Source organism: Chroicocephalus ridibundus, chromosome 3 (genome assembly GCF_963924245.1).
Source record: "Chroicocephalus ridibundus chromosome 3, bChrRid1.1, whole genome shotgun sequence".
NCBI classification, from domain to species: Eukaryota; Metazoa; Chordata; class Aves; order Charadriiformes; family Laridae; genus Chroicocephalus; species Chroicocephalus ridibundus.
The window spans coordinates 79,349,251-79,376,508 of record NC_086286.1 but is presented as its reverse complement, the minus strand read 5'-3'; the positions used below and the strand labels follow the sequence as shown (position 1 = coordinate 79,376,508).

The following is a 27,258-nucleotide window of genomic DNA, read 5'->3' as shown; positions in this document are numbered from 1 at the left end:
GCTTGTCCTTCTATTTCTGGATTAGTTTCTTCCGTTGTACCGTGTTTACCAGGGAACAGAAATATTCTCTACTAAAATGGATTGCCTTGGATGCTGTGGAGTCTCCATCACAAAAGAGGTTTTAAAAAATAGGTTAGAAAAACGTTTAAGAAATAGCTTTGGTGATCCTGCCTTGGGGCAAAGGGACTTTGAGGTCCTGCACAGAGCTGTTTTCTATGATTAAAATATACACCTGCTGCAAGGTTTCCTTCTCAAGGAGCTAACACAGAGCTTTTTCTAGGACACAATACTAAACAGATCAGAGGACTAACCTAGTACAAGTCTTCCGTTTCATGTTATTACAATTTTTAATATTGGTGAATTGTGCAGCTAACAAAGGGTGATGAGTACAAAACCACTGCTTCAATTAAAAACATTCTGAGGTTTTATTAAGGCGTCCAATTGTGTAATCACACCAAAGAAAGACTTAAGCAACTCCCAATGCACAGGAACAAGCTGGCAATAGGAGAATGGAAATATAACACAGTATTCATGTGGCAATGAGTGACCAAAGAGCCACGCAGGCTAAAATGACAGGCTAAAATGTAGTGTATATCAATGGCTCCTTGGTTTCCAGCGTCAAGGGTCACAAGTGAAACCCTAGCTCCGTTGACTCCAAAAAAACAAAAGACTCCACAAAAATCTCACGTGTTTCAGAGATCAGAGTTTCCACCCCATCTCTCTCCCATTGGTGCAGTTTGCTAGGTCTCACATTCTGCCCTTTCCAAGACAGCCAGGCCCATAAAGTATCTGAGACCAGCCTTTTAATGAGTCAGGTGAGACAAAGTATGGACTACAGGACTTTGAATCATCTTCTATACAAACCAGCATGGGGCACTTGAGAATGCATTTACCACAAGGCCTAGCACATTCTTAGAAAGAAACCAACAAACACTTTATGAAGTTTTCTTACTGTACCTGTAAAAACCTTCAACCATTTTTTGCTCTCCACACTAAAAAGAACTAGACAGGGCAGAAAATCAATTGCGGCTCTCCACTCTGCGACAATTCAGTTTATGAGCTAAAACAGTTGAACCCAGTGCTGTGCAGAACCCATGACAGAACACTAATTTCAATAAGATTCATGCTGCTGTCCCGGAGCAGCAATAAACACGAACTGCACTCATGCTGCAAGGCAACCGTATTCTGCAGTGCACTGTAGTCCTACTCCCTACATCACCCAGGCTAGAGGAGGCAACGGAGTGTACTGGCTTTCTCCCAGTTGCAGAGCAGGGAGAGCAATGAGTGCACATCCATATCTCATCCTCTTACCTGCAGGAACCTAGCCCAGCTGCAAAGCAGACTCACCAGCTGGGAACAATGCCCAGATCCCTGTGGTTTAGGCACAGCTGATCTCAGGCCATGTCTTCCTCCCAGTACTGCAGATTGCACAGACACAGAACCAGTTACACTACACTAGAATTAGGGTCTCCAGTTAGCCTTGAAGGATGGAAGCCCAGGCAAAATCCCAGAGTCCAGTGCAGATGCCCTGTCAATCTCCAAGTCCTCACCTCGGAACTAGGAATACTTTGACATCAAGCACACAGCTTCTCCCTCTTCAGCTTAACTCTTTTATTTCCACAGCCGATGATACAGATTGTGTCATCTTTTAAGGATAAGATGGGGCATTTACTTTGATTTCTGAAAGAAGCTTCTCTCAGAAAAGAACATTTGAGAAAAAACACTTTACTACGTATGTAAACCTAAATAATAAAACTTCATATACATTTAGCCCTTCTTCCCCCATTTCCAAGAGTAACTCAAATTTTAAGTGTGATTCAGCAAGCACATGGAATTTTAGAATTGATTTTACATCATCAAAAACTTCTTGAAAAGCTAGACAGCTCTAGGCTGCAAGTGGACTGTGTCAGTTTTGGTCCCTGGTTTCATTATTAGGACTGTTGGAAAGATTCAACACAGTTTTTGTTAAGTATGAGGGGGAAAGAGCGATTATTTGAGCTAGTCACTAGTACTACATATAATCCAGTCAGCCACCACTTTTGTCAGCTCGCTCTTCTACATCCAGATTTCCATGACTGAAGTTAATAGTCTTATTTAAAGGAAACTAATAACTTTGCTAGTAAGTCCGCAGGACGTTCTCAGCAGTGATAAGTAGTATTATAAGAAGGAAAGAAAAGCAGAGCCAAGCCTAAGCTTGTTACCAAATAGCACAAAACACTGTATCAGATTGCTACTAGAGTGTTCTTGGATCTGTTTTCAAGAGCATGTGGATAGGAAACTCCAATGTCATGTCTGGAAGCACTATGGAAGCTCCTCCAGCCATAGAGGCATCTAGTGAGAAAGATGACTTCAGCAGCGTTGCTTGTGAACTGCAGTTCAGGCACCAACCACCTGCATTTCACCTGTGGTCATACAAGCACAATGCTACAGCTTCCCCTTCCTTTAGTGTTCAGGGAAGTGGTCTACAATCACATCTCAGAGCTGGCTTGTACAATTTCATCTCCATAATTGTATTTGTAGAGCAGAGCTACTTTAATCTAATTGGTTATGTCAACATTCCTTTCTCTGTAGGACGGTATAATTTTCACTTGCTAGTCGAAGCTAGATTGAGGCTTCTCATAACAAGTAGAAAGGTACTCTTTTCCCAAACCACTTGATCAGTGAGTGCCAGCACCTAGGGGTATTTAGTGGTTGTTAGTAACACAAGACTACATTGAAGAGCATCACAGCAAGGCTGAAACACCGGTTCACTTAGTATAGTCAAGTCCCTGCTTCTCAGAAAGCATGAGATACCCCACACTCAAGGTCAAGAGTGACAAAACATTTGAAGTGCATTTTCACTTTTATTTCAAAACTTTAGACAAGTTACTTTAGTATATAAATTTGATTTTTTTTCCCTCTTACAGAATATAAAGATAATTCCCTCATTACTTCAGTATAAAGTGTTTTTACAAGCTTGAAGACAATTGCATAAGTGTTTCTCACACAGGGTATCAGAAATAAAGCAATCTTTCTACAGAAGTTCAGACAGATTACTACCTCAGAAACAGCATAGCAGTTTAGTCAAATACAAGTGAACACGTGACACTACAACTGTGCAAGTTCAAGTAAGGCCAAGTCAGTAAACATTGTTAAGTCATTGCAAATAAGAGTGGAAAGGTCTGTGAGACATTGCAAGGGGTGGATGGTCTCATAGTATAATACTCTTAAATCAAGGAGTCAGAGGGATTTAGCTAGAAGACAAGTGAGTTCTTTAATGCTATAAAGCATATGCAAAAGCCCAAGCAGTGTACTGATGTTAGTGGAGACTTCGTGCCTGTTTATCCTCAGCATGCTAAGACAAACTACAACCTCTTAAAACCAAGCATAAGAACCACTAATGTTTGAGAAGACTGTTTCGGAACTCAAGTATGTCTTATTTTGGATGGTGTGTAGTTTTTGTCTATTACTTCATCTTGCAAGAACATGTGAAGACAGCGCTCGTTCTGTGCCAGTGGGTGGCCTGCAACCCTGGAGAGGAAAAAACAAGCATTAGTGCTAACAAATCGAGTCTACTTGCAGCCAGTCAGCAGGTTTTATACTTATAACCTATGGTTCTGCACTTAGGCATAGATCACTCTTCCAGTTCACTGTTGGCAATTAGAATGATGTCTGGCAGCAAGATTTGCCATTCTCCCCCAGATGAAGTTAGTCCATAGGAACCCTGAGCTACCTCTGATCATTTGGAAGCTTGTCACGTCATTATCATCTGTCACCTGCAATTGAGGACTATCAAAATGCCCATCCTAGCATTAGGAAACGTAGAGTTAAGCAAGCCAAGTGGATTTTTACAGGTCTTGATACCTTTGACACAGGACACCTTTCTAAAGGCAGCTTAACCCCTCAGTTCTCAGTCTAATTCAGTAGCAGTTAGCCCAGGCAGAGTTAAAGACTTACTCCACCAGAGGGTGTGAAGGTCTTCTGAGGGCTCTGACACTGTGACTTACCACGGTCACTATTCCTAGCATGCACAAGCAGCACTGATGCACAGCCAGAGGGTACTGGCCATTCTGTTAATTGCTGGTGTCTTTGGATATGAAACATGGGAGACACAGACTTTGTCTGGCTCTAGAAGAGACCACCACCTCTACTGCAGATTTAGTTTTGTTCCACATATAGACTGGGACACCATCCTTTTAACAGTAAAGAAGCTGACATTGAATTAGAAAACACTCCCAGGCTTGGAAGAAAACCACAAGTTATTGCATTTAAGCCCTTAAAATACCATGCAGTCTTCTGTGTAAGTAAAAATCCAAGAGACTCAAAATCTCTGGAAGTTGATCGCTTATGGATACAAAAACCTAAAGCAGTTTGGTTTGAAAAAAGTTACATCCAGTTTGGTCAATCAAGACAGGCTTCTCCCTTTAAGCGAGAAAGCCTCCCACCCTCCCAAGGACAGCTTGTGTCAGCCTTATGGCCTCCATATCTGCCAGAATATTTCTACTTCAAATGGAAGTTATCTAGTTGAACACGTGTAATACAGTCAACTCCAGTGGCTCAGCATCGGTACTTCCAAGCACTTTTGTGCATCTTCTCCAAATGTACCTATTACTGCCTATTTCACAACAGGACAGATTCACCTGTCACTACTCACTTGTCATCGAGGGTGCCCTTTAATAGGGAAGCTGAGCTCTCCTATTCAGCATTGACAGATTATTTCAAGTGCAGTCATTAAGCCTATTAATCTTGCCACATTCTGGTAAATGGGCAGCAGTCTCAAGCACTAGTTCATGAGGAAGACAGTCTGGAATAACTAGTTTGAGTTTCTCACCCCCATCACACTGCAGTTGCTGGCCTTGAACTTCAAGAGAAAGATACACAAGAGATGAGGCAGCAGCATATTCCTTCTCCCTTTCAGGGAGGCTTGCAAATTGGTGGCTGAATTGCAAGACTAGATCTGATGTCTCAGATTCAGCCCTTGGTTTCACATGAATACCTACCTCACTCTGCATTGGCTTTTCCTCAGAATTATTCTCTAAGGTGACCCTTACACAGAGCAGCTGCTACTTCAAAAGTGTTCATGGACCCTAAAGTCACATTCAGGCAGACAGATGTTTTGCAATGTAGCTACCCCTGTGAATGTCACTATAGGTAGTGGTGCCAGCAAGCTGGCCCAAGAGAGCTGACTCAAGCAACCTGCACTGCTGTGATTTAGTCCCCCTAGATTTTACATCTAGAAGGACAAAGCTTCTCAATAACATCCTAGATATCAAGAACTAGCATTGGTGCATCAAGATCTTTTTTTAGATAGTGATATCAGTTATCTGAGGGACTCTTCTCTAGTTCTAGCAGCAAAGACCAGCTTTGAGAATGCAGTAGTGTGACATATTATGTAAATTAACTCCAGGACCAATTTCACTAGTACCTAGAGTACTCACTATAAGTCTTAAAGCTTCTACATGGTTTGAAACTTTAACTAGTAATATTTGCTTGATGAGTTGGTCATGCCATTATAGTAAATTGATGCAGCTGAATAACTAGGAGTTCTGCCTGAAGAATCTTGTTCCAGCTGTACTCAAGCCTGCCACTACATCAATATCTACAGTAACAGCCTGCTTTTATGTCTCAATGGAGGAAAAATTGACCAAGAAGTTTTACACTTCTACAAGATCAATGTATTACTTGCTGTAGGACTGAACAAATGATACCAGTAAACTGGCCACTCCACTTCTGTCACCTATATTGAGTTTTTTTAGAGATTTCAGTTAAGATGACTGTTTCACTATCAGCTGCTTCAGAATGTAAACAGCCTTCTTCCCCCAGATATTGCTAAACTCAGCATACAAAACCTTCAGTAAGTGCACTTCTTCCACATTTAATGTAGAGTCTCAAGCCTGCACAGATAAAATTTGTACTTTGCAGTCATGAATGCCTTGATTGTATACACTTAAAACCCCACATTCCATCTTACTATAAGCACATCTGCCTTCATGTAGCATAAATGCAAAACTAGATGCCCTGGAAATTCATTCCGCTTGTCTTTGACTAGAGGAAAGAGCATTCTGAAGTTTTGGTTTTTTTTACCTGCTCAGAACCATTAGCAATACCTCTAAATTGAGCTAACAAGCAACTGTGTGAAGAAAAATTTGAGATTTCATACAGTCACACTTAGCTTACTTGCACAAGACAGATGCAAATTAGTCACTTGCAACTCCAAGCCACATGCCTGAACTAACAATAACTGACAAGCAGATGAAGTTCTGGCTTAACTCACAGACATCCTCTGTCCCTGTTAAACAGCATTACTACTGAACGACATTAAAATGCTAGTGGAACTGACAAGCTTGAAGGTTTAAAGACAGCAGTCTCAAATCCAGTTGGGTCTGAACAGTGTTGGCTCTAGAGACCAGAAGAGCTGGTTAACCAACAGTATTCCTTCTTACCCACTGTTTGGATCCACATTGTTAAAGAGATTAAAGTAGCTCTTCAGGTTACTACATGGAGAGCAGTTAGTAGTGTCAGATGGTAGAAAAAGAATCATAAGACTTTGTTACTATAATTTCTGCTCACCCTTTGAAAGGCAGTGACAAAACCTTAAGTGTCTATTTCAAACTATATATGTGTATACTTCAGGTAGTGTTTTTACATTTCAGAAAGATTCTCATGATGATTAGAGAAAATATGCATCATTACACAAGCTGATAATGCCTCACATCTGCAATCAAAGTAAACTGCTGTAAGCCCATTGTAAGCTCCATTGTTCACCCAATGGAGGATACCTTTTCAGAAATGAAAAAGTAGAACTATTTTGAATGCTATAATTTTAGTAGTAATTTGCATAAATTAACAACAACACTAACATTCATTTCAGCTGTTCAGGTAAGCATTAAGATATCCAAACTAAACACTGTTTGAGCAATGTTAGTACGCTCTACTGCAGGATTATGTGAAAGTTATTATTCTGAACCTAGTGCAGCTACCACAGTTAGAAGATTAACAGCTTTAATTCAGTTTTCCAGAGCTGAGTTCTGAGTATGTCTCCAGATAACTAGACCCAACACCTACTTGTTTATGAATTGTTCAAGAGCCTGCTTCCTTTCCTCTATAAAGGAATCATCAAATATGCCATCGTCTCCTCGGAAGGGGAGCTGACGGAGAAGAGCTTTTCCTGGTAGAGGTGGTACCACAACCTGAAAGATTTAGAAAAGTATCCTTAAGTGCAGCCTGTAAATAAGTTTACATACCTCCTGTGCCACCTCTTCCTCTTAGAGGACCCAACTCATCAATCACATCCCTAGTGAAGTAATACAACATGACCAGAGGAGAACAGTACTTGCCATAGAGGTAAGTTGAATTCAAGTAGTTTAACTCCAAATTAACTCAAAACCACTAAATAGTCTCTAGCATTGTACAACTGAAGTTTGCTGAATGACAGTGTTTTAGTTCTGGACATTTTCTACCACAATAACTGCTCTATATGATATATATGCTTTAAGTCTATGAAGACTTGTATTTACCTTTCATTTTACCCACCTTGCTTTCTCTTTCTAGTTCATTCCTTAGCCATTCAAAGTCACTGTACCTTCTTCTGACTGTAGATTCTTTCAATTTGAAGATAGGTAGATTTGTCTGAAAACAAGAACATAAGCTATTGATTAGACAAATCAGAAGTTTTGATAAGCAGAGGCAAGAAACAAGCTGTTAAATCACAAATTATTTCTGCTTCAGCAACAACAGTATTGAGAACCACTCAAAATACAGAAATACAGGTAAAGCTCTGTAAGCTACATGAGTAAGCTGTGCCTCAAACTGCTTAACTGTGGGCCTCATTTATATGGCATCCTAATCACTGGTATTTTGTCACCATATCACCTAGTAGAATAACAGATTTACTGGTGACATGAGATGTTCCTAAGGTTGCACAAGCATCTGCTATTCTTACTTTCGCAGGAGCTGGATTCCCAATGCCAATAAATGCACAAACTTTGGGGGGAAGAAAAAGTCTTCTTAATCCATGCAGGTTCCTCTTACTGCATTCAATGGAGTGTTTCAGGTACCAGCGTAGGACGTTAACCAAGCTTCCTGTACTTCTTTGCTACCAGATACAACATGGCCTCCAACATCTTTAAAAGCAAAACCACTAAGTCCTATGGTGAATCCATTCAGGCCAGATGAAGTTGAAGATTTGCTAGTCCAAGCTGCCGAGTTTAGATAGCTCCAAGGAAGCCAACAAGGCCAAGATGCAACACAACATTCAGTGCTGATGAGGGCAGACTATTTTGCTACAAAGTTAAACCAAGCAGAATTTTCCTCAGCACCCAACTCTAACAGCCTTGAAAGAAACATCAAATGGGAGCCAAGCTATAATACTGCAAAAGACCATGTTAAATACATGAGCATTTTGATAGGTGTCCTACACTAACTTGTCTAAAAACCTATATTACTGCTATTCATTCTTTGGGGGCAGGTTATCCCATTGCTGTAATCCAAGTTGCACATCATTTTAAGATTAGACATCAAGAAAGCACTCTCCTAATGACATCCCCAGAATGGAAAGTGCCACGATCACAATCTGAAGCTTAAATGTTGTTGAGATGGCGAACTGGCTAGAGTGCTACAAACGTTTTTGTAGAAGTTATGACCTACTGACAGCAAGACCAAGAGTCTGTACTTACCATACATAACCAGCACTAACAGAATAAAGCTCACCATTGTCAGACTGCACATTCACTGTCTTATAAACCTTGAAAGACTCTTGAGGAGTACCCTAGCAAGCTGATGTTCACATGAGACTACAGTTATCCCCAGTTTTCCTGCTCGCAGAAGCACAGTAGTCACTCTTAGCTACTGCCTTCTGGTTTTTGTTGTTTTATTTTTTAAGTTGTAAGCCACCTCACTCAGCTTTTGGTCCCAGTTTGAGTGGATATCCCTATACGAAGCCATTTGTAGGCTGTTATGTTTAAGCTATCGAGTGGTGCTTTTGGCCGCTCAAAACAGGCTTAACTGCAGAGATACTTTCCTGCGCCAGGCAGCCCTATGACTACAGGCCATTGTATTACTGCCAGCCAATGATTTTTTGGCTGTCACTGTTCAAAAGTACTTGAGAAGTTAGTTGTTTACTTTCACATTATGCTATTTAGTCCATAATTTACAGATTATAAAGTACAGAACAGTATTTTGTTATGAAATCTGTTATTGCTAAATGTTTAGAAGTATTCATGCTCTCCTTCCCAGATAAAACACTGTTGATTGTACTAGTGACTAATAATAAAATTGCACTTAAGTCAGAAGTCAGAAGTCAGGCTTTATTTATAAACACTCTCATCTTGAGGATAAGAATACTCTACTCAAGAGTGAATAAAGCTAGATCCCCCACAGTGCATGAAGGAGATTCCCAGAAGTAAAGTACTGGATTATTTTTCTCTGATTTCAGCTATTGGCTTTTTAACCAAGTTCAGCCTTCCACATTACAACATCAATTCTTTGTCAGTGTCTTGGGTAGAAAGTCCTTTACAATATTTAACATATAGGCTCTCACCTGCAGAAAATATTCCATTCTTCTCTCAAATTACTTACAAGAGGGATTAGAACTGAATAAAAGCAGCTAAGTCCCAATGAGTTCCCAGGTCTTCAGGAACTCTTTTAATGCTTCTGGGCATGAAGTCTATAAAGTTAATCTCTAAATAACATATCAGGCTTACAGGTACAATGCAGGGGTAGAAGTGCCAATTGAGCTCATTTTACCTTCTACATTCCTTTTTGAACTTTTGACATGCTAATCCAGCTAGCAAGTTGGGGAAAAGGAGAGAGAGAGTACTTGTTTTCCCTTTGAGTTGAAAAATCTTCTCCAATTTTGATCATAAGCACTGGAAATGTTCAAACTGAAGCGTATGCTAGAAGGCTCCCATTAAATTAAGTCTTGACAACTACATGCTAAAGGAAAGCGCGTGTCCTTTGGTCTGGATACAAATCAGAGCTATCTGTTGAGATCAACTTCTAAGCCTCATGTTCCTTAAAACCCAGAAACCACAGCAATTTTCCTTCCTCCAGAAATTAGTACTGATAGAGCAGTATTCTTCAGATAAGCAGCTGATAGAAAGGATCCATTTAAAAACAGCAATTTGAGACTCCTGTTTTATACTGCTTAACCCATTTACATCTTAGGTCCCTATTTTTAACACAGCATATATTCACAACTGAAGTCCTTCTCACTAAGGATTATTACCCTCTTTGAGCAGACCACTTTTTCCTTCAGTAGGAAGGGTTTCTGCATGTCCTACTGCCTCCATCTACCACAGATAGATGGTTTTCATTAAGCAAGCTAGACAGTTGCTGAAGCACAGGCTATCTTTGGGCAAGAATTTGGTAGAAGATGACAACAAAAACTTTCCATTTCTGTTGAAGTGTCACTTGAAGGCCATACAGTGTATGTAAAAAGTAATTCTCAGCTTCACAGTTTATGTTGAGAGTTATCCTTGTTTAGTTACTGAGGTGCCAGTAGCTATTCTGAACACTGTTAGTGCCTGTTTGCCTGCTAGAACAGAGATGAGGTTAAGGCACAAAACTTGAAGTCAGGCTAGTTTCATTTTTTACAAACGTTTCTCCCCACGTTCATTCAGCTTTATAGTGTCATTTTTCTGGCCTGCTGATCTGCTAAGTCTACTGTCATGAAACTCATGACCCAGTTTGGCACAGCCCCTGGAACATAGCTCATTCCTTTGATAAATTCAGCATAATTACTGCAGCAATTGTTTCTTCTACGCTGTAATAATTAGTCTCATTTTTATCAAAAGCATTTTCAACAACTTCCTAGTCTGAAATCATGCCTCCTAGCAGTTTGAATGCAAGTCCTCAACATGAAAGAATTATGCATTACCTAAGACATTAGACAACCAAAAGTCACTAGCCAGAACTGCAGATAAAGCAATTCTAGAAGGATCAGTAAACCAGCTCTGCAGAAGTCCCACGTAACACAAAATTAAGCACAGAAAGGTGCCAAGGCAAGACAGATTCTGTCTAGATACTGTTTCTGTGTCAGACTATGTGTATACAACCATTAGGCTTTCTCTGACTACCGTCGGACTTATATTCTGTATTCTGCTGGGTGAGTTAATGGCCAAGCCAGTATACTGGAATAAACATTGTCAGAACTGGTGCCAAGTTAAATTACATAGTTAAACAGCAGATGACAAACCCAGACCCTCAAGTCACTCCTGCATTCCTCCACTCAGATGCCAAACAAGTTTCTACAGTCATTTGGCTAGTGTTCAACAAACTGGTAATGGGAAGCAGTGGTTACCTGCTAATAGATTTCCAGGCAGCCGCCCTCCCCGCCCCCCCCCCCCCCAAAAAAAAAACACCCACGCATGTTTCTTCAGCTACATTTATGTTACTGTAACATATTCAAACTACAAGCTCAACTCCAAGCTCAGGAAGTTCCCAATTCAGCTCATAAGCAAATGACAGTGCTAAGACAGTAGCTTGGATAAACAGATAAGTCTTCCAGCTGTTACTGTGGTAAATCCCTGAGCTATGCCCAGTCAGAAATCCAAAAGTCATTTATGTATACAAGTGAGGAGACTTTCACAGGCAGAATGCAAGTAATTTGAGTACTAGTCAATACTGTTCATTCAGCTTCAGATACACAGCTCACCAATACAGCCATACTGGTATGCAAGTTACCTTAAATGCAGGAGGAAAACCAGAATACTTTATTAAAATACATTAGTTTAGAATTCTAATTAATTTTAAGTGTTCTGTTATCTAGACTAGATTAATTTACCCAGTGAGTGGAAAAAGCCTTGCAAGTAGCCAGACTCGCTCCTACAAATTTGTTTTCAGACAAATTGAATGCAAATAGCATTTGGGTTCCTTCAAAGATCATGCTGACACTCCACAAGATCGACTCTGAATGTCACTGCAGCCCAGCCCACCCCCACAACTGCAGAAACTCCACAGCTGTAGCTGCCCAGGATAGTTCGAGGTAAATTTGATTCATTTTCTCATCTGCCAGTGTAACACTCATCAGCAGCACTGCATTGCCCATGTCTCCCACTCCTTAACAGACTGAGAATAAAGCTGCACTGTTGCCATAGCACCTACTTTGATGTTGTCTTTTCAAGTAGGTTATGGTAGCCTTGATACAACTCTATTTCCATTAAAATAGAGTGAAAGAAAGCACTCAGCTCACTTTTGATAGAAGTTTGTGGCCTTGACTCTCAGAAGCTAAATTCAAGCTTCTTACTATCTCTTCATACAAGCTGTAATCTTTCTCAAGAGACTACACCCTTTGGCTACATTTACAGTCAGCCAATGGGAATTCTGGAGTATTCCAGTAAGTAGCATTCAGGGTGGATAAAAAAGTATTATGGTTTTCTTAATGCAAGAGCCTGCTGTCCTTTAGTACAAGAAACTGGCTCCAGCAGTCCACTGTTATTGCAGAACCCTTGCCAGTGGTTTGTTTCCTTCCCGACTTGACATAAGCAGCTACCTCCCCATTTCCTGCAATTATAAAAAGCAAGAAAGAAGGCAAACATGCTCTAAACTTCAGTTGCTAGAAGTTTAGATTTTTGCTGTGTACTTTACTGAAGGAAAACCTCTTTCTCCACCACAAAAGGTCAGATAAGAGGTTGATATTTTTCTAAGCTTCAGTCCTTTTGATCAAACCAGAGTCCTACCTCCCCTTTTATCCACTTGGTGTCCAGGTCTACTGGAAGTACATTACGTGCAAGAAGTCTAAAGTTAATAGAACACTGAAAAAACTGACCATATGTATACACCCAAGTTTTAAACAATACTGACTTAAGATAAACCAAGAACTATAGAACTTCCCACTCCACAGTACTGAGACATGGAGGTAGTATGTTTTCCATCTTAAAGACTAAGGGCAGTAAAATCCCAATAGCAACACAACCACAAGGACTACCAGTCTTTAGACAAGAGTTAACGTGTGCCAAGTTCAATGCCTTGAGCCTAGCTAGAGCTGCTCTACCAAAATTAGTGTAGGGTTGCCTGTGTTTTTGCCGATCAGGCAATGATAGATGCTGCTTAAGTTCACCAACATCACAAACAGCTGAATTATGGTATGCCACGGTCAAAAGGCTCAAAGCAGAGTAAGTCTAGAAAAACAGATTGTTTAGTGATTCTTTATTCTTCAGGTTGTATCCTCAGAAGCCAAGGGTAAGAACAGGAACCCAATTCAAGAAGGACACATTCAGGCAAAAGCTTTTATAATACCCAGACAGAATTAGTAACTCTAGAAAATTATTTCAGGGTTAGCCAGCCAAAGCCTCCTTTGAAATACCAAATATTCCTTTTAAAGAGAAGGGTTTCCTACTCTTACACAATTGCAAGGTACGACTGCCATATGCTCTGGTTTGGCCTACTCTCAGGTTACCATTTGTTTCTCATTGAGAATGACTGAAGAGGGATCACGTTAAGTTGATGCTTTAGCATCCTTAGCTGACATCTACCAGCTACGGTCAAATGGGGCTGACAAAGTTGCAGTGAATTGCTGCAATTGATATTTTTATCAGGAACAAAAGTTTTAATGTGCTTTGCGAGCTGGAGACAGTCCATTATCCCTACACTTCAGAACTTGCAAGAAACAAGAGACAAATAACTAGTATAGAAGTAAGTATACTAAGTAGCAAAAAAATCTCTTCATAGTTCCAGTTTTATTGGATCAGCAAATTCACTTCAAGTAGCCACCTCAGAGCTACATAAAAGCCAATAGCTCCTGTTAATTAATTTGTAGCACACCTTAACACTTAGGGGGTGCTGCAGCTTAGGCCCATAGAAATAGTCTCTGAAGCTTTATTTCCAGATATAGACGTGGCTTTAAACCACTTAAGATGTAGCTTCACTTTCTTCTGGATTTTACACTAGCTTGTAGTTATACTTTCAAAATTGGCTTCATGGCCAACACAAACTATACTGTCATGTGCCCCAGATGATCCTCCTACAATAGAATTTGAGCTGGGTTCTCAAATAACCACAGAAGGAATATGTTCATGGACCTGTCTTCAGTTAATAAAATACTTGGTTTTATACCTTGACCAGAAAGTTATGGTTTCTTCATCATTCTCACAACAAGAAAGTTACCCTTCACTCAGTGCTCTGTAGGGCATTTGGATTATGTACTTGCTAAAACAGCCTCCAGTAGTACAACTGGCATTGCATTACCAAGTGAAAAAACTTTAAAGAAAATACTTACCCTAGAGTTAGAAGCTCATAAGTCTACACTGCATTATTTATTTCCCCAGATGAAAAATGGTAGAGACCTGCCTGCTCTAAAGTCCAAGCTGACACTTTTTTGGCAAGCCATCTAAAAATAAAGATGTATGAAAATACTCTGGCACCACATGCCTACCTGGATCATAGCCATCTGTCCTACAAAGATTAGTCATTGTTCCATTTGATGTGGTCTGTTCAGCACTGTACTAGAGTGCCCTCTTAATACATGACAATCAAGGCCCACATTGTACACGCAGAAGTAAAAAAAGTCCAAGTCACCAGTTAAACTAATATATTAATAAGAAGCACTACTCAGAGACTTATTTTATTTACACAGTAACAGATGTCAACTCCAAACTAGTTCAGTACCTTTGGACTAGGCTCTTGAACCTAGTTTAATCAAAAACCTCTACAGAAGAGTCAGCTATTCAGAGCAAATGCATGCAATAGACATGGAAACCCACTCTCCCTGCTTTGGAATTTTCTTTCTTCCGAGCCACTTCCATGTCTCCCTAGACAGTGTCCTAGGAAGATCTTAGCCTTCCAGCTATCCCACTCTGAATTATTGCTCAAGGGAACAGTTAGTGTTTGTGAAGGTGCAGTACCTGGGCTGCAGAACAGAAAAACCAAGCCACCTGAATCACTGCATTTTTATTATTTGAAGAGGAGTCTAAAAATATCTAACTGGCAGCAGTGTCTAGAGTGGGGTGTTAAAAGAGTAATTAACTACACTTAGAGCAGCCTTGCAGCATGATGCAAGATTTGCAGTTGTAGAGAAAGAGAGAATTAGTGCTGATTATGCATTCCTAAACACATCCACACTGAGTCAGTGTTTAGTCATTACTCCACCACAAGCTTCACTAACTATGAAACCGAACAATGATGAAGTCAACTACACATACAAGCAGATTCTTCCCATAGCGGGAGAAAAGTCTGCAACTTCAAACCCTGAGGAACACATGAAGAATGGGAAATTTTGTACTGTTCAAGGACAGAACATTTCAAAGACATTCACCAGATAAAAAGTGCCACTTCGCAAAACCATGGCATAAGACAAGCACTTTCTGAGCAAGTTACATTTTCAGTTCATTTACCATCTTACCCTGACTTGATTTGATCACAGAAGTCAGAGTCAAATCAGTCAGTCACTCAAGTCAGACTAGTATAAGTATGCTGAAATGCAAATGTTGCATCAAAGTTAAGTCTTGAAAAAAATGTGTTAAAATGAGAACAGACTTTCAAAAGCAGCTCAAGTTCAGCAGTATTTTGATATACTTCCCCAATCCTTTGGGACCAATACTATTCTTAGCCTGTGTATTCACTTCCTTCCCCACGCTGGGCCTATGTAGCCAAGCACCTCTGCAGGTCTCCAGAAGTCTTTCTATAGAAGACAAAGGAAAGGCAACTGCTGCCTTAAAGAGCATTGGCACCACCCAAGTGATACATTTCAGAACAACTGGATGCACAGCAGCAAGGCATTACTTTTCTACATCTCAAGACAAGCTACTGAGCTGTGGAACTTCAAGAAACTAAGGTGTACCTTAGTACCGAGTTTAGTCAGTACGATCAGAGGCAACAGGCCATTCAACATTAAAAAACAGAATTAAGACGAAGGCTTTTTGTTTAACTTTGGTTTGACTAAAAAGAATTCTTTAACTACTTGGACTAATAGCTCCTGTAAAAGGTATTTTTTTTAGTTCTAACTGTCAGTTTGAATATTAATGACTTCTCTGCAAGTTCTCACTAACCATAAATGGATAATGTAAGCTTTTAGTCTAGGTGAGAAACCCAACTAGAATAGGCAGCACAGAAGTCACTTTTACCTCTACAGCAACAGATGAAACAGTGTTAACAAAGGGTATTTTCCCAAATGCAGCAAGTTCCTGGATACCCATAAGCTTTGCTGACAGCATTCTAACCAATGTGCTTAACTCCTACGGCACCACTTTTACAATGGGTGTATGGCTCTGAAGTGTGTCACCAGTTGCTGGGATTGGAGTTAGCTTGTAAAGCTTACATGTTGTCTCCTTAAAGGATTTAGCAACTGAAGCTGTTGCACAGAATCTGTTTGAGCAAAGATGTTCCTGTTGACCCACTTACCAGGAAAACTATTTGTCTCAACTACAGTAGAAGTTAAAGGATAGCTGGAACTGGACCGAGCACCACAGACATGCTGTAGGACGATTATATGACAACTGTAATTCGTTCTACATATGTTTCCTGGAATTAAGAGAGAGGACTGGCTTACAGCCTATAAATAGTAACAGGTATCCACATGCCCTTTAAGAGTGTTGAGTGTTGTTGCACAAGCCCACCCTGAAAAGGTATAACAAGTAGAGGGAACCACCACCCTTCTCGTGGTGGTTCCTGAGTGAACTCCTGAGAAACAGCATATGTCATGCAAAGTTATTTACACTGAGAACTTAACTGTTGCCTCAAGAGGTAAAGGCAGTGGATTGTTGTATTGCTTTTGCAGGCAGTCTAGTTGATTGTGTTAGTTTTAACCACTGCACAGTCACCATGCTGTGATCATCTAGATACTTTTAGATGAGAGGACTACTTTATCAAGTTTCACTTCACCAGAAAGAGCACTTAGAGCTTTATACCCTACTGCATTGTTCTCCTTTTTAGCTCACCCTAAACCTTCACACAAAGGACACCTTAGAATGGTACGAACTCACTGCCTAATGCTGCTGATGGAAAGCAAATTCTCAAGTACGCTGTCAAGAACATGACCCACTCAAATCTGCTATTTTAGCACTGCAGGATGGCATTTTCTATTATCTACCATTACTGAACAAGACATTTGACTTTCATTGCCAAGCTGCACTGTAGTGGCACACTGCCACATTGTGCGCCTTATACTGGTTGCTACAGTGGGAAGCTTTCTCTCGCCACCTTGTCCAGTTTGCTGATAACAGAATGTTATTTAATGCAAGTTCAGGCTCAGAAAGTCAGTACTTTGGCCAACTGACCATCTGTGAAGTAAGTTGCCCACTAGAACTACTGTATATTTCTACCTGCAGCACTCAGACCTTGACTTCTTGTGAAAGCACCATGCGTTTCATAGAATGGTTCAGGTTAGAAGGGACCTTAAAGATCACCTAGTTCCAATCCCCCGGCCATGGATAGGGACACCTCCCACTAGACCAGGCTGCTCAAAGCCCCATCCAACCTGTCCTTGAACACTTCCAGGGACGTGGCATCGACAGCTTCCCTGGGCAACCTGTTCCAGTGCCTCGCCACCCTTACAGTAAAGGATTTCTTCCTGATATCCAATATAAATCTACCCTCTTCCAGTTTGAAACCGTTACCCTGTGTCCTACCACTACGCTCCCTGATAGAGAGTCCCTCCCCATCCTTCCTGTAGGCCCCCTACCTACCTCTTTACCACAATGCACAGCCATCCTACTAGCCTGCACAGAGACACACGCTATGAAAAACTTTCGTAAGTACTGAAATACAATTGACTTGCTTATCCAGTAGTATATTGCTGAGCAGTCTACCCAAAACCTTTGAGTTCCGCATTCGGTTTTCTAACTTCCACCAGAAGTTGATGAGTACAGGGATACAAGAACTAAAGCATTAAGTTGTTCCACTTGTTGCTCTCCAAGCAACAGATATGCTTTATCTGCAATACCAGTAGAAAGCTTGCCAATAAAAAGCTTTGGGGAAAACCCTGCAGTATTTCAACACAAATACTTTTTGCAAGATATTAATTATCAGGCATCAATTCAAGAGTCTGATAGCAAGCTCAGTCTTCCCCCAAAAAGTTAAGCTTTGAGATTCAAAGCAATAAAAATAGAATTACCCTTGGACCAAGACTGTGAACACCATGACAATGGTACAAGTCTAATTGCTTCAACACCAACTTGAATCTCAGTGTCCTCTCTGACAATGTTTCTGACTTAGCATGACCTCCCACCATAATGTGAGGCTATCCAATAGCTTTTACCAGAACTTGGCAGCAGTTAACCCATCCATTTCTGCACCACTGAACATTTTGACATTGGTGTTAGTTGAAGACATAGCTTTCCAGATATGACACAGGTAACTCGCTCCATCTTCTCAGGTTTGTTCCGCTGACACTTCTAGCACTGCTGGGGGAAACTGCCAATGTCAGCTGCTACTTTCTGTGACCACATGCAATTGTCAAACCGCAGAGGCTAGCTGGTGGCTATTGTCTGCCACGCTCCAACAAGCGGCTTATAGTACAAGGCCTACCTTTTAGAAATATGATACTACAGCAATTCAAGTTCGAACTCTTCTCCCATGCTGCAGTTTGCATATTAGCAACATGGCCTGTGTTCTGCTGAGAAGCAGCTAATTGATACAAGTTTAGACAGTGAACATAATTCTGCATGACTTGTATTACCTGCTCTGTAGCCTTCCAGCATACAGCCATAAAACCCAATTTTATAGTTCATGATAGCTATAAATGTATACAGCATGGATACAGTACGTGTACAGTAGTGCACAACTGGAAAGGGAATGATCATATATTATAGGAGATAGTCCCATATACAGGCATGCAAAGATGCAAGTAAGGAGGGCAGAGGAAGCAATGTTTATACAGTAATTGGACTGGGAGGAAGAACTGAGGAAGGTCACAGTACTATCACAGGGTCTGTTTGTTCAAGTCACTTCTAGGTCTTCGTTACAACAGGAATCCAGAATTTTCTACACCAACCAGCACACGGGCTAAGAGTAACCTGTCTCAAAACCTGTTTTTCTGCTTTCCTTTCTGCTGAAGAACTTCAGTTGGGGATTTTAAAAAAAATATTATTTTTTAATCCCAGCAAAGGTCCCATTCCCAAGGCCATATGACGGCTCAGTCCCTTTTGTATCATCTTCCCTGGATCCAGCAATTCCAAATGTTTGGTCTCATGGAAAGAAAAGTCATCAGGAACTTCAGGCACAAACACTTCCCAGCAAGGTAGAGTTACATCTTTCTGCTAAGTGGACAACTAGGATCCTGATAAGGGCAGTGTAATGCAACACAAGTTGGCAAGTTCCAGTTTGCCCTCACACAGAGGCCAAACACAGGCTACAATTATTTTAGTTTATTCTTCTTGCCCTATGAAGACATCCTGAAACACGAGAATAGCTACTGGACATGACAATTTAGGAGCATCAGAATTAAAAAAGTATCCTCCCTAGCAGCTTTAGATCTCAGTTGATTTTGCTCTTTTACATAAAATTACACTAAGCTGAGAACTTAGACCTTTAACACTGGAATATCCACACAGGGTTTTAGTCTTGTCTGAAGAATTTTAGTGACCAAGGCAGCAGTCTTCACCTGAAGCCTTCCCTGCCATGAAGCCATATGCACTCCATGGCGTTCAGTGAAAGCTGAACTCATATTGCAGAAAGCGTGTGCAGGGGCTTAATGAAGCTTCTTCCCCCTCTTATTACAGCCTGTAATAACTGACTAGGTTCAATCAGCTGTGACAGAGTAAAGCTATACAAGGCAGTAGACTCAACCACAAGCTACAAAAAAGATAAAGTTGTAGAAGGTCATCTTCCTCAACCCAGCTTATCCCTGGCAGCATAAACTAAAAAGCTGCCCTGTCTCAAGTCCCTACAAGCCACAGGTGAGGACCATGCCATAGATACTGCATTTCTCTGTCCACTCCTCCAGGCCTTGTTTATGAAACTAGAAAATCCAGGGAACACAGTAATGAGCTTGAGAAAAGCTATGTGAAGTCAAGACTACTAGCCTTTGGGGCAAGTCAGTGAACACAGCCCTTTCAGCTAGGAAGGGCTCTAATGCTACTGAGAGAGAGTATGTGATAGCCCATGGTGAGAAACAGCCCTGTTCATTAGGCACACAATTTATATTTCAGGGGCAAAAGAAAGCAGGAATGCTTCCCCCATATACACTCACCTTATCACTTCAGCTAACTTTGATCTAGCAAATGTGCCCACTAGACTTATTTACACATTCTCTATGGACTTTTGAGGCTGCTGGAATCCTGAACTTGACCTCCTTCTCAAGGCAGATACACCCATATTACTACATCGCAGACTGCTGAGAGTTTGCACTTTTATTTACTCAGAGACAGCCAAGCTGTTGTGGCTTAATGTGGCCTACTCGCTGGTGGGGTGGTGTGAGAAGCAGAAAAGGCCTTGACTCTGTGTAAGCACTGCTCAGCAATAATGAAAACATCTCTGTATTATCAACACTGTTTTCAGCACAAACCCAAAACATAGCCCCGTGCCAGCTACAAGGAAGAAAATTAACTCTATCCCAGCCAAAACCTGCACAATTGCTCGCAGCACAGCAATATTTCAGTCTAATGGCAGCTGCACCCAGCAGTGCCAAAAGAACATTTGCCCTTTGGTTATCTCTTGACCGAGACGTGTCATCTTAGCTACCACACCAGTTATCAGCTCCAGTCGCTCGCAGAAGCTGGGGCCTGCTCTCACACCGAGGATGAAGTCCACCACTGCTCAGCCATCACCTCCCCAGCACCGCTCACCACACTACCTCAAAAACAGGCCCTGAAGGACACGGCAGCGGCCTGTCACCGCCACCCCGGCCAGCCCCGGCCCCGGGGACACCCCTCCCGCTTACAGAGGAGGGGGCCGGACCCCAACACCGACACACATTCCCCTTCTCCAGCCCCGTATTTGCTCCCGAGGCGCCGGGGCCCACCGCGGGGACGCACCCGGTGGCGCTCCCCCGGCCACACGCCTGGGCCGGGGCGGCAGGGCCGGCCCCTCGGTGAGGGGGAGCAGGACCGGCTCCAGCGCTCCCCACCGAGCCGGGCCCGGCCCTCACCTTGACGCGGATCTCGTAGGTGGTGAAGCGGCCGCGGCCCACCCCCACCGTCTGGGGGTTGCCAACGTCGATCTCCAAGAAGTTGCTGGGCGGCCCGTAGGCGTCGTTCAGGTTCTGCGGCTTGCTGATCAGCCGCCGGGTGTCGGCGATCGTCTCGGCCATGGCGGAGCGGGCGTCTCTTCTTTTCTCCCGCTCTTTCCCTGTCTCCCTCCCGAGGGCAGCAGGATACGAGCGAGCACCGAGCGCCGCCGCCCCGCGCCGCCCGCCCTCTTATCGCCCCGCGGCCAGCTGACTGCCCGGCAACGCGCACCCACGCTGCCGCCGCCAGCGGACGCGCCCACCGCCCGCGCGCAAGGCAGCCTGGGTACTGTAGTCCTCACGGGTCATCCCCCTCGCTACGCCCTGCGCGTCCCGTCGCCTGCCGAACTACAGATCCCGGCGTGCGCGGGGAGGCTTGGCGCGGAGGCTGTTGAAAGCTGGTTTGTCGGGCCCGCCCGCCCAGCGCAGGCTGCGGAGCTCGGCCTGGCTCCAGCGGGCGCGCGGGGGCTGCGAGGGGGCGGCCAGGGTCGTCCAGCTAATCTTCCCCGCCTCCGCCTTGGGGCCCGCAGTGAGTCCCCTTCTGTCGTCCAGGGAAGGAGCCCCTGTGCGGGGCGCGTTATTTTGGGCAGAGGGTTGTGCGGTGCGGGCGGCGCCGTGAGGCCGCGCCGTGAGGCGAGCCCGGGGCGGCTCGGCTGGGCCCCGCCGCCGCTGAGGCCGAGGTGGGGCAGGGGGGCGTCTCTGGTGGTGCTGTATCGCGGATCGGGGGCACAGGCAGCGGCGATGCGATTCAGCCAGTGCAGCAGCAACGTAACGGTTTTGTTTTGTTTATTTTTTAAAACCAAAAAAGGTTTTGACAACACATGACAATACTAATGCATTACTCCCGGCTGCAGCTTGTCACCTGCGGCCCTTAAAGAGTGCATAAAGGAAGGACTGCTGTTCATTACAGGTGGGGAATCCCAACATGGTTAGGCTGGTATATTAGCCAGAAATGTAACCTAGGTCTCGATGTAAGAGAATAAGTGATTTTTGCAACAGCATTGTCATAGAATCACAGAATGGTTTGGGTTGGGTTGGAAGGGGCCTTAAAGATCATCTAGTTCCAACCCGTGGGCAGGGACACCTCCCACTAGACCAGGTTGCTCAAAGCCCCATCCAGCCTGGCCTTGAACACTTCCAGGGATGGGGCATCCACAGCTTCTCTGAGCAACCTGTTCCAGTGTGTCACCACCCTGAGAGTAAAGAATTTCTTCCTGATATCTAATCTAAATCTACCCTCTTCGAGTTTGAAGCCATTACATTTCATCCTATTGCTACATGCCCTTGATAAGAAGTCCGTCTCCAGCCTTCTTGTAGCCCCCTTCAGATACTGGAAGGCCGCATTAAGGTCTCCATGGAGCCGCCTTTTCTCCAGGCTGAACAACCCCAGCTCTCTCAGCCTGTCTTCATAGGAGAGGTGCTTCACCCCTCTGATCATCTTCATGGCCCTAAATGTTAATGGACATGAAAAAAACCACATATCAAGATCAAGGGAAAAGGCAATGCTGTAATCAGGGTACGACACAGTGAGAGCCAGAATGAAAAGAATGCATAGGAAATGCTGTATATGCAAGGTGTAGGGCAAAAGGAACTGGTCAGGTACAAATGTAGGCTGGATGAGATGCCTACCAAAAGCTCTGCATTGAAAACAAAGTCTAGGTTATTGACCCAAGCTGCAAGCAAGGTGGCAATATTGTCTGTAGTAGCATTAAAGCTTTTAAAACCTACTGATTTTTCACAAATGATATGCATTTAATAGCAGTATAACCAACTGGCCCAGATTTTGTATCCTCATAGCTTACAAAGATTAAGAGTTTGTTTACATTTCATTCATAAAGGATAGGAAAGGAAAAATGGTTTTACAGAATAATTAAAAAGAAAAGGTATTTTAGTAACTTGAAGAGAGAGAGAACAAAAAAAAGAGAAAGGGAGAAGGGGAGCTGACGGAATTGTTCCATTCCAGACATAAGGTCTTTGATTCTTCAGTACCTGATTCAAGTAGATGGTGTGTTGCCAAAAGAAGTGGAATGTTTGCCTTCTTGATGCATCTCGGACATCACTGAATAGAAATTATATTAATCCACTGCTAGTTGGTCAGCCTATGATGAATCAAGAATCTAATTTGTTCTCACAGTGGGTAAATACCAAGAGCGAGGCTGAAGTTGAATGCTTTTCTCACAGCATACCGTCTGAGCACCATTGTTCTATCTGCTTTCCCAACACAGATAACTGGTGGTGGAGAGCCGTATGGGGGCAGGCTACAGGGACTGAATGTTTTAGTGCCCGTATGTCAATAGCATTGGTAAGTAAGGAAGTTACAGTGATTTGGTAAGGTCTCATATCTCTGTTTTTTTTTTAATCAAGGTCAGATACAAATCCTCTGACCTGGGAGACAAATAGGAAGATGCCCTGCTTCATGACACGCCCCCTTACATCACGTGAAAGCATGCATGCCACGCTGGCTAACGAGGCAAAGAGAAGGAATGAAGGTGGGAAAATCAGAGTCCTGTGAGCCTCCTTGTTTCCTTCCAACCCTCGGAAAATGCATTTATTTCGAGTTCTGTTTCAGATGGCTTTTTGCAATCCATAAGACTGGAGTTACACTATCTGTAGCTGTTTCTGCTTGCTAGAAAGGTTCTCTCAGGATGAAGGTGAGCAAAAATTCAGAAAAGAAAGTTTTAATTCTGTTTCTGACATGAACTTTGGGCCAAATTTCAAATCTGGAGGGAGAGAGGTCAGCTGTGTTTGTAGGTCCAAAGATTAGATGCAAGAAATCAAGCGTTGAGAGTAACAACCAAGAGATTAGGTACTCATGGTTTTATTACTACACATTATTTATTCAGCTATGACACAAAGATTTTCTGGCATAACTTCAAGTGGCAATGTGAATACCAGAGTCTTATATCATGTACCTACAGAAGCAGGTATTAACAGATGATTAATTCTTAAATTTGGTATAGTAATACCTCTCAAGTAGTTTTTTGTTTCTTTCTTTGCTTTTAAAAGAAAGTCACATTTAACTGGAAAGGAAGCCAGATCTCTCTATTATCCAGTTAGGATTCTCCAGCCTTCTGACAAGTGCCCAGGTTAACACATTTTAGTTGGCACAGGCATGTTTCGTCAAAACTTGTGGGGAATGCTGACTCAGGATAAGGCAAAACCCACAAGGCATTGAACTAATTGTGCAATGCTTTATGTGGAAAAATGACTTCCTGATTCCTGCATTAGCTGCCAGTGGTTTGACGCATGGTGTTTGGATGTCTGCATTGTATACTTATCATCCAGATAAAAATATTAAGCATATAAATATAATTTGTTACATCAACATATTTTTTATATATTCAGATTTAAGTGTCGCATTCAATTCCTCTTTTTCCTTTTTACGCTATATTATCCCTTTCAACAGGGATGATTCTCATATACACTTTTAGATTCTTTAGTGTTTAAAATGTCATCTACCAACTCGCAGGCATTCATTTCTACTGTGAACCCCTTGTTCCGAGAGATGGTGAGTAGTGTCCGTGTAACTTGAAAACTGTGCAAAGAATTTCTAGGGTTTCTAATCCCAGGAAAAAGGCTTCTGATGGAAACTGTGTTGAGCCACAAAATCCATTTTTTTAGAGTAGGCTGGTCAGTATTAGATCAAAAGTACGCCTACGTATGGGAGCCAAAGATGTTTCCCATGGTGGGAATATCTTGGAGCCTTGCTGGCAGGTAGACCCTGGCCACCTTCTGCAGAAACTTAGAGAAGGTCTGGCAGAGGCCCAAAGACCCTTGGACACTTACATCCCCATAGGATTCAGTACCTCAGGATTTCTAAAAGGAGTGCACTTTATACCCCTAGAGGCCAGAGGGGGCCTCTGGAGGGGTTTTATTATACCCTTGATTTTTATTCCTGTTAAAGACCACCTATACTTTTGGCAAGCTGGCAGACTAATAATGCAGCTGGGTAGCTGGGTTGAACAAGTGTCAATTTAGTTTCTACACGATTGAAACGTCACATTTTTGGAGGTGAGCAAAGGGACAGGTGCAGTGAACAAAGTATACAAACGCATTGCAGAATGGATGTGTATCTGTTACAGGACATTGACCATGCTAATCTATAGAAGTATACTTGAAAGTCCTGTTCTTTTAGGTTAACACCAAAACATGTTTTTGCCAAGTGCTTACAGCCAATGCAGATTGGTTGCTGGGGTCCGCAATACAGTGCGCGGTGGCATTACAGAGTTTGACAGTGTATGGAAGACTCATAGCATTGCAGAGGATTTATTCACTTAGGTAGAAGATGTCAGAGTAGACCCAAATGGGAAGTTTTTCTGTGCTGCCTTGGATAACAAGGTTAAGAAAAAAACAGTGACAATTTAAATAAATCAGATGGTTTTGCTGAAGATTATGCTGTCATTTTCTCCAATTATTCCTGACATTTCACCCATTCATATTGTGATCTGAGTTAATAATGGAAGAAAAAACGGCTCTTGTTGCCTTGTTTATTCTTTGTTCTCAAGGAGATAAGCTGTTTATAAAGATAAGTTATTTGTTATTTAAATCACTTTTACTGAAGTTGTTTGTTTCCTTGTTTGAGTTTCTAAAAATATTGCAACAATTGTGATGCATCTTTGAGATGTCTATTCAATTCACTATGATTTGTACTGGAATTCATTCCTAAATGGGCACAGGTGTTGATAGCTATAACATGCTAAAATGAGTCAAAACCAGTAAGTGCTCAATAAAAGAAAGATGAAAGAAAATGCACTGAAACCAGCTTTTTAAAGACGTGATAAATTGGCACTTTAGTTCACTACTTAATTAGGTATTTAGTACTGAAGATGTGTCTGGAGCAACTACATATTTTAAAACAGCTGAACATGTTAGAACATAACTTCAGTCACTGTTAATATTTTCAAGATCATAAACATTATTTTTGAAATTAGCAATACTATTCAGGATGTAATCAAATTTTGTTTGCAAGCTGTTCCATAGTGCCCTGATGCAACATTTTGCTATACTCTCGTAAAAAATAAATTTAATAGTCTTATGAAAATGACTTGCTCGCTTTCTCATGTTGCACAGAAATTTAATGCTAGAATAAGATATAGGAATTCTGATATTGCAAACCCAAAAGTCAGTTAAAGCATTTCCTGTGTGCTTTTACCATGAGCCGACATTTTGTTATCCGTTTCTTGCACAATGCCCTCCGTCGCAACATCTTTTGGAGCCCCGTCCTGACCTTTGGGTGCATTTCTGATGGTTACGGAGGGCCAGCCAGTGATTCCTGAGTGCCAGCGCCTTTCCCTTAGAGAGCGGGCTTCTTTGCATCGTGCCTTTCTGCCCAAAAGAGCTTTGTAGCCACAACGGAGGTGGCTGAATAAGAACGTCAGGTACCTACCGAAGGAGGAAGGTGGTCGGTGTTCTCCAGAGGAGCTCACCGGAGCCCCAAGTGGGTGAACTGCCAAGGGCAAGGCTTACTTACTGTGTGCCGAGCACACACTGGCTGTACAGGGCTGAACCAGCCTCTAGGTTTGGCATAGTCTTCAGGAAAATTGCTTTTATGTTAACGTATCTTGCTGTCAGGGTTTAAATATACGTTCATTGGCATAAACGTGGTTGTACTGCTAATGTGCAGATCGGCTGTTAACTCTGGCCAGGAATATTTGTCCTTACTGTTTTACAAATATTTGTCCTTAATATTTTATGGTCCATGCTTTTAAAGACAAACAACATGAGCTGGAAATCGTCAACAAACAGCAAATTCAGTTGCCAAAACTCCTCAGTGACGGCCAAGCAGGACGGAAAGCTGCTGCATCTGATACAGCCACGGTGCAACACGGTACAAATCACAGCCAACATGCAGGTTGTTCGGAAAATTGGAGTGCGTGGATACGGCAGGAAGGGACTGTCAATGGCACCAGTGTGGCACCTGGGGGGTCTGTAAGGTGCGATTTGTGCCCAGCGAGCAGCCGGCGCGGCTGTGTGGGGAGCGTGGCCCCGGGGCTGGCGCAGCCGGCTCTACCTCCCCCGGGGGCTGCCTCACAGCCTGCGGCTCCGTTTGTGGGGCCAGGGGAGGGCGAGCAGCCGGGGATCCCCGCTAGCCGGCACCAGCCGAGGCCCGGCTCCTCGGAAGGCCGGCGGCCGTTGCCCCTGAGGGGGTGCCGGGACTCCATTTCCCAGCGCGCCCTGCGCCC

The 27,258-nt window shown here is 42.6% G+C and overlaps 1 protein-coding gene across 2 annotated transcripts; it reads right to left on the bottom strand.

Annotated features, from left to right (window-relative positions):
- Nucleotides 1-401: 401 nt before the first annotated feature.
- Nucleotides 402-21,312, bottom strand: SNX3 (sorting nexin 3). Of its 2 annotated transcripts, XM_063329839.1 has the most exons (4): nucleotides 20,999-21,312; nucleotides 7,513-7,608; nucleotides 7,045-7,169; nucleotides 402-3,510 (listed from the first exon to the last, which is right to left on the bottom strand). In XM_063329839.1, the coding sequence occupies exons 1-4, from the start codon at nucleotides 21,158-21,160 to the stop codon at nucleotides 3,405-3,407; spliced, it is 489 nt and encodes a 162-aa protein (XP_063185909.1). In that variant the 5' UTR covers nucleotides 21,161-21,312; the 3' UTR covers nucleotides 402-3,404. The 2 variants fall into 2 exon arrangements, with proteins under 2 accessions (XP_063185909.1, XP_063185910.1); XM_063329840.1 differs by lacking the exon at nucleotides 7,045-7,169 and having other exon boundaries at nucleotides 3,451-3,510.
- Between the last annotated feature and the right edge of the window lie 5,946 nt (nucleotides 21,313-27,258).

Bases quoted from the DNA above. Each gene is read 5' to 3' on its own strand.
- SNX3 (XM_063329839.1), bottom strand. From the start codon at position 21,160: ATGGCCGAGACGATCGCCGACACCCGGCGGCTGATCAGCAAGCCGCAG. The intron at 7,609-20,998 runs GTGAGGGCCGGG...TCTTGTTTTCAG, and splicing joins CCTACGAGATCCGCGTCAAG to ACAAATCTACCTATCTTCAA. The intron at 3,511-7,044 runs GTAGGTGTTGGG...TTTCCTCTCCAG, and splicing joins CTTGAACAATTCATAAACAA to GGTTGCAGGCCACCCACTGG.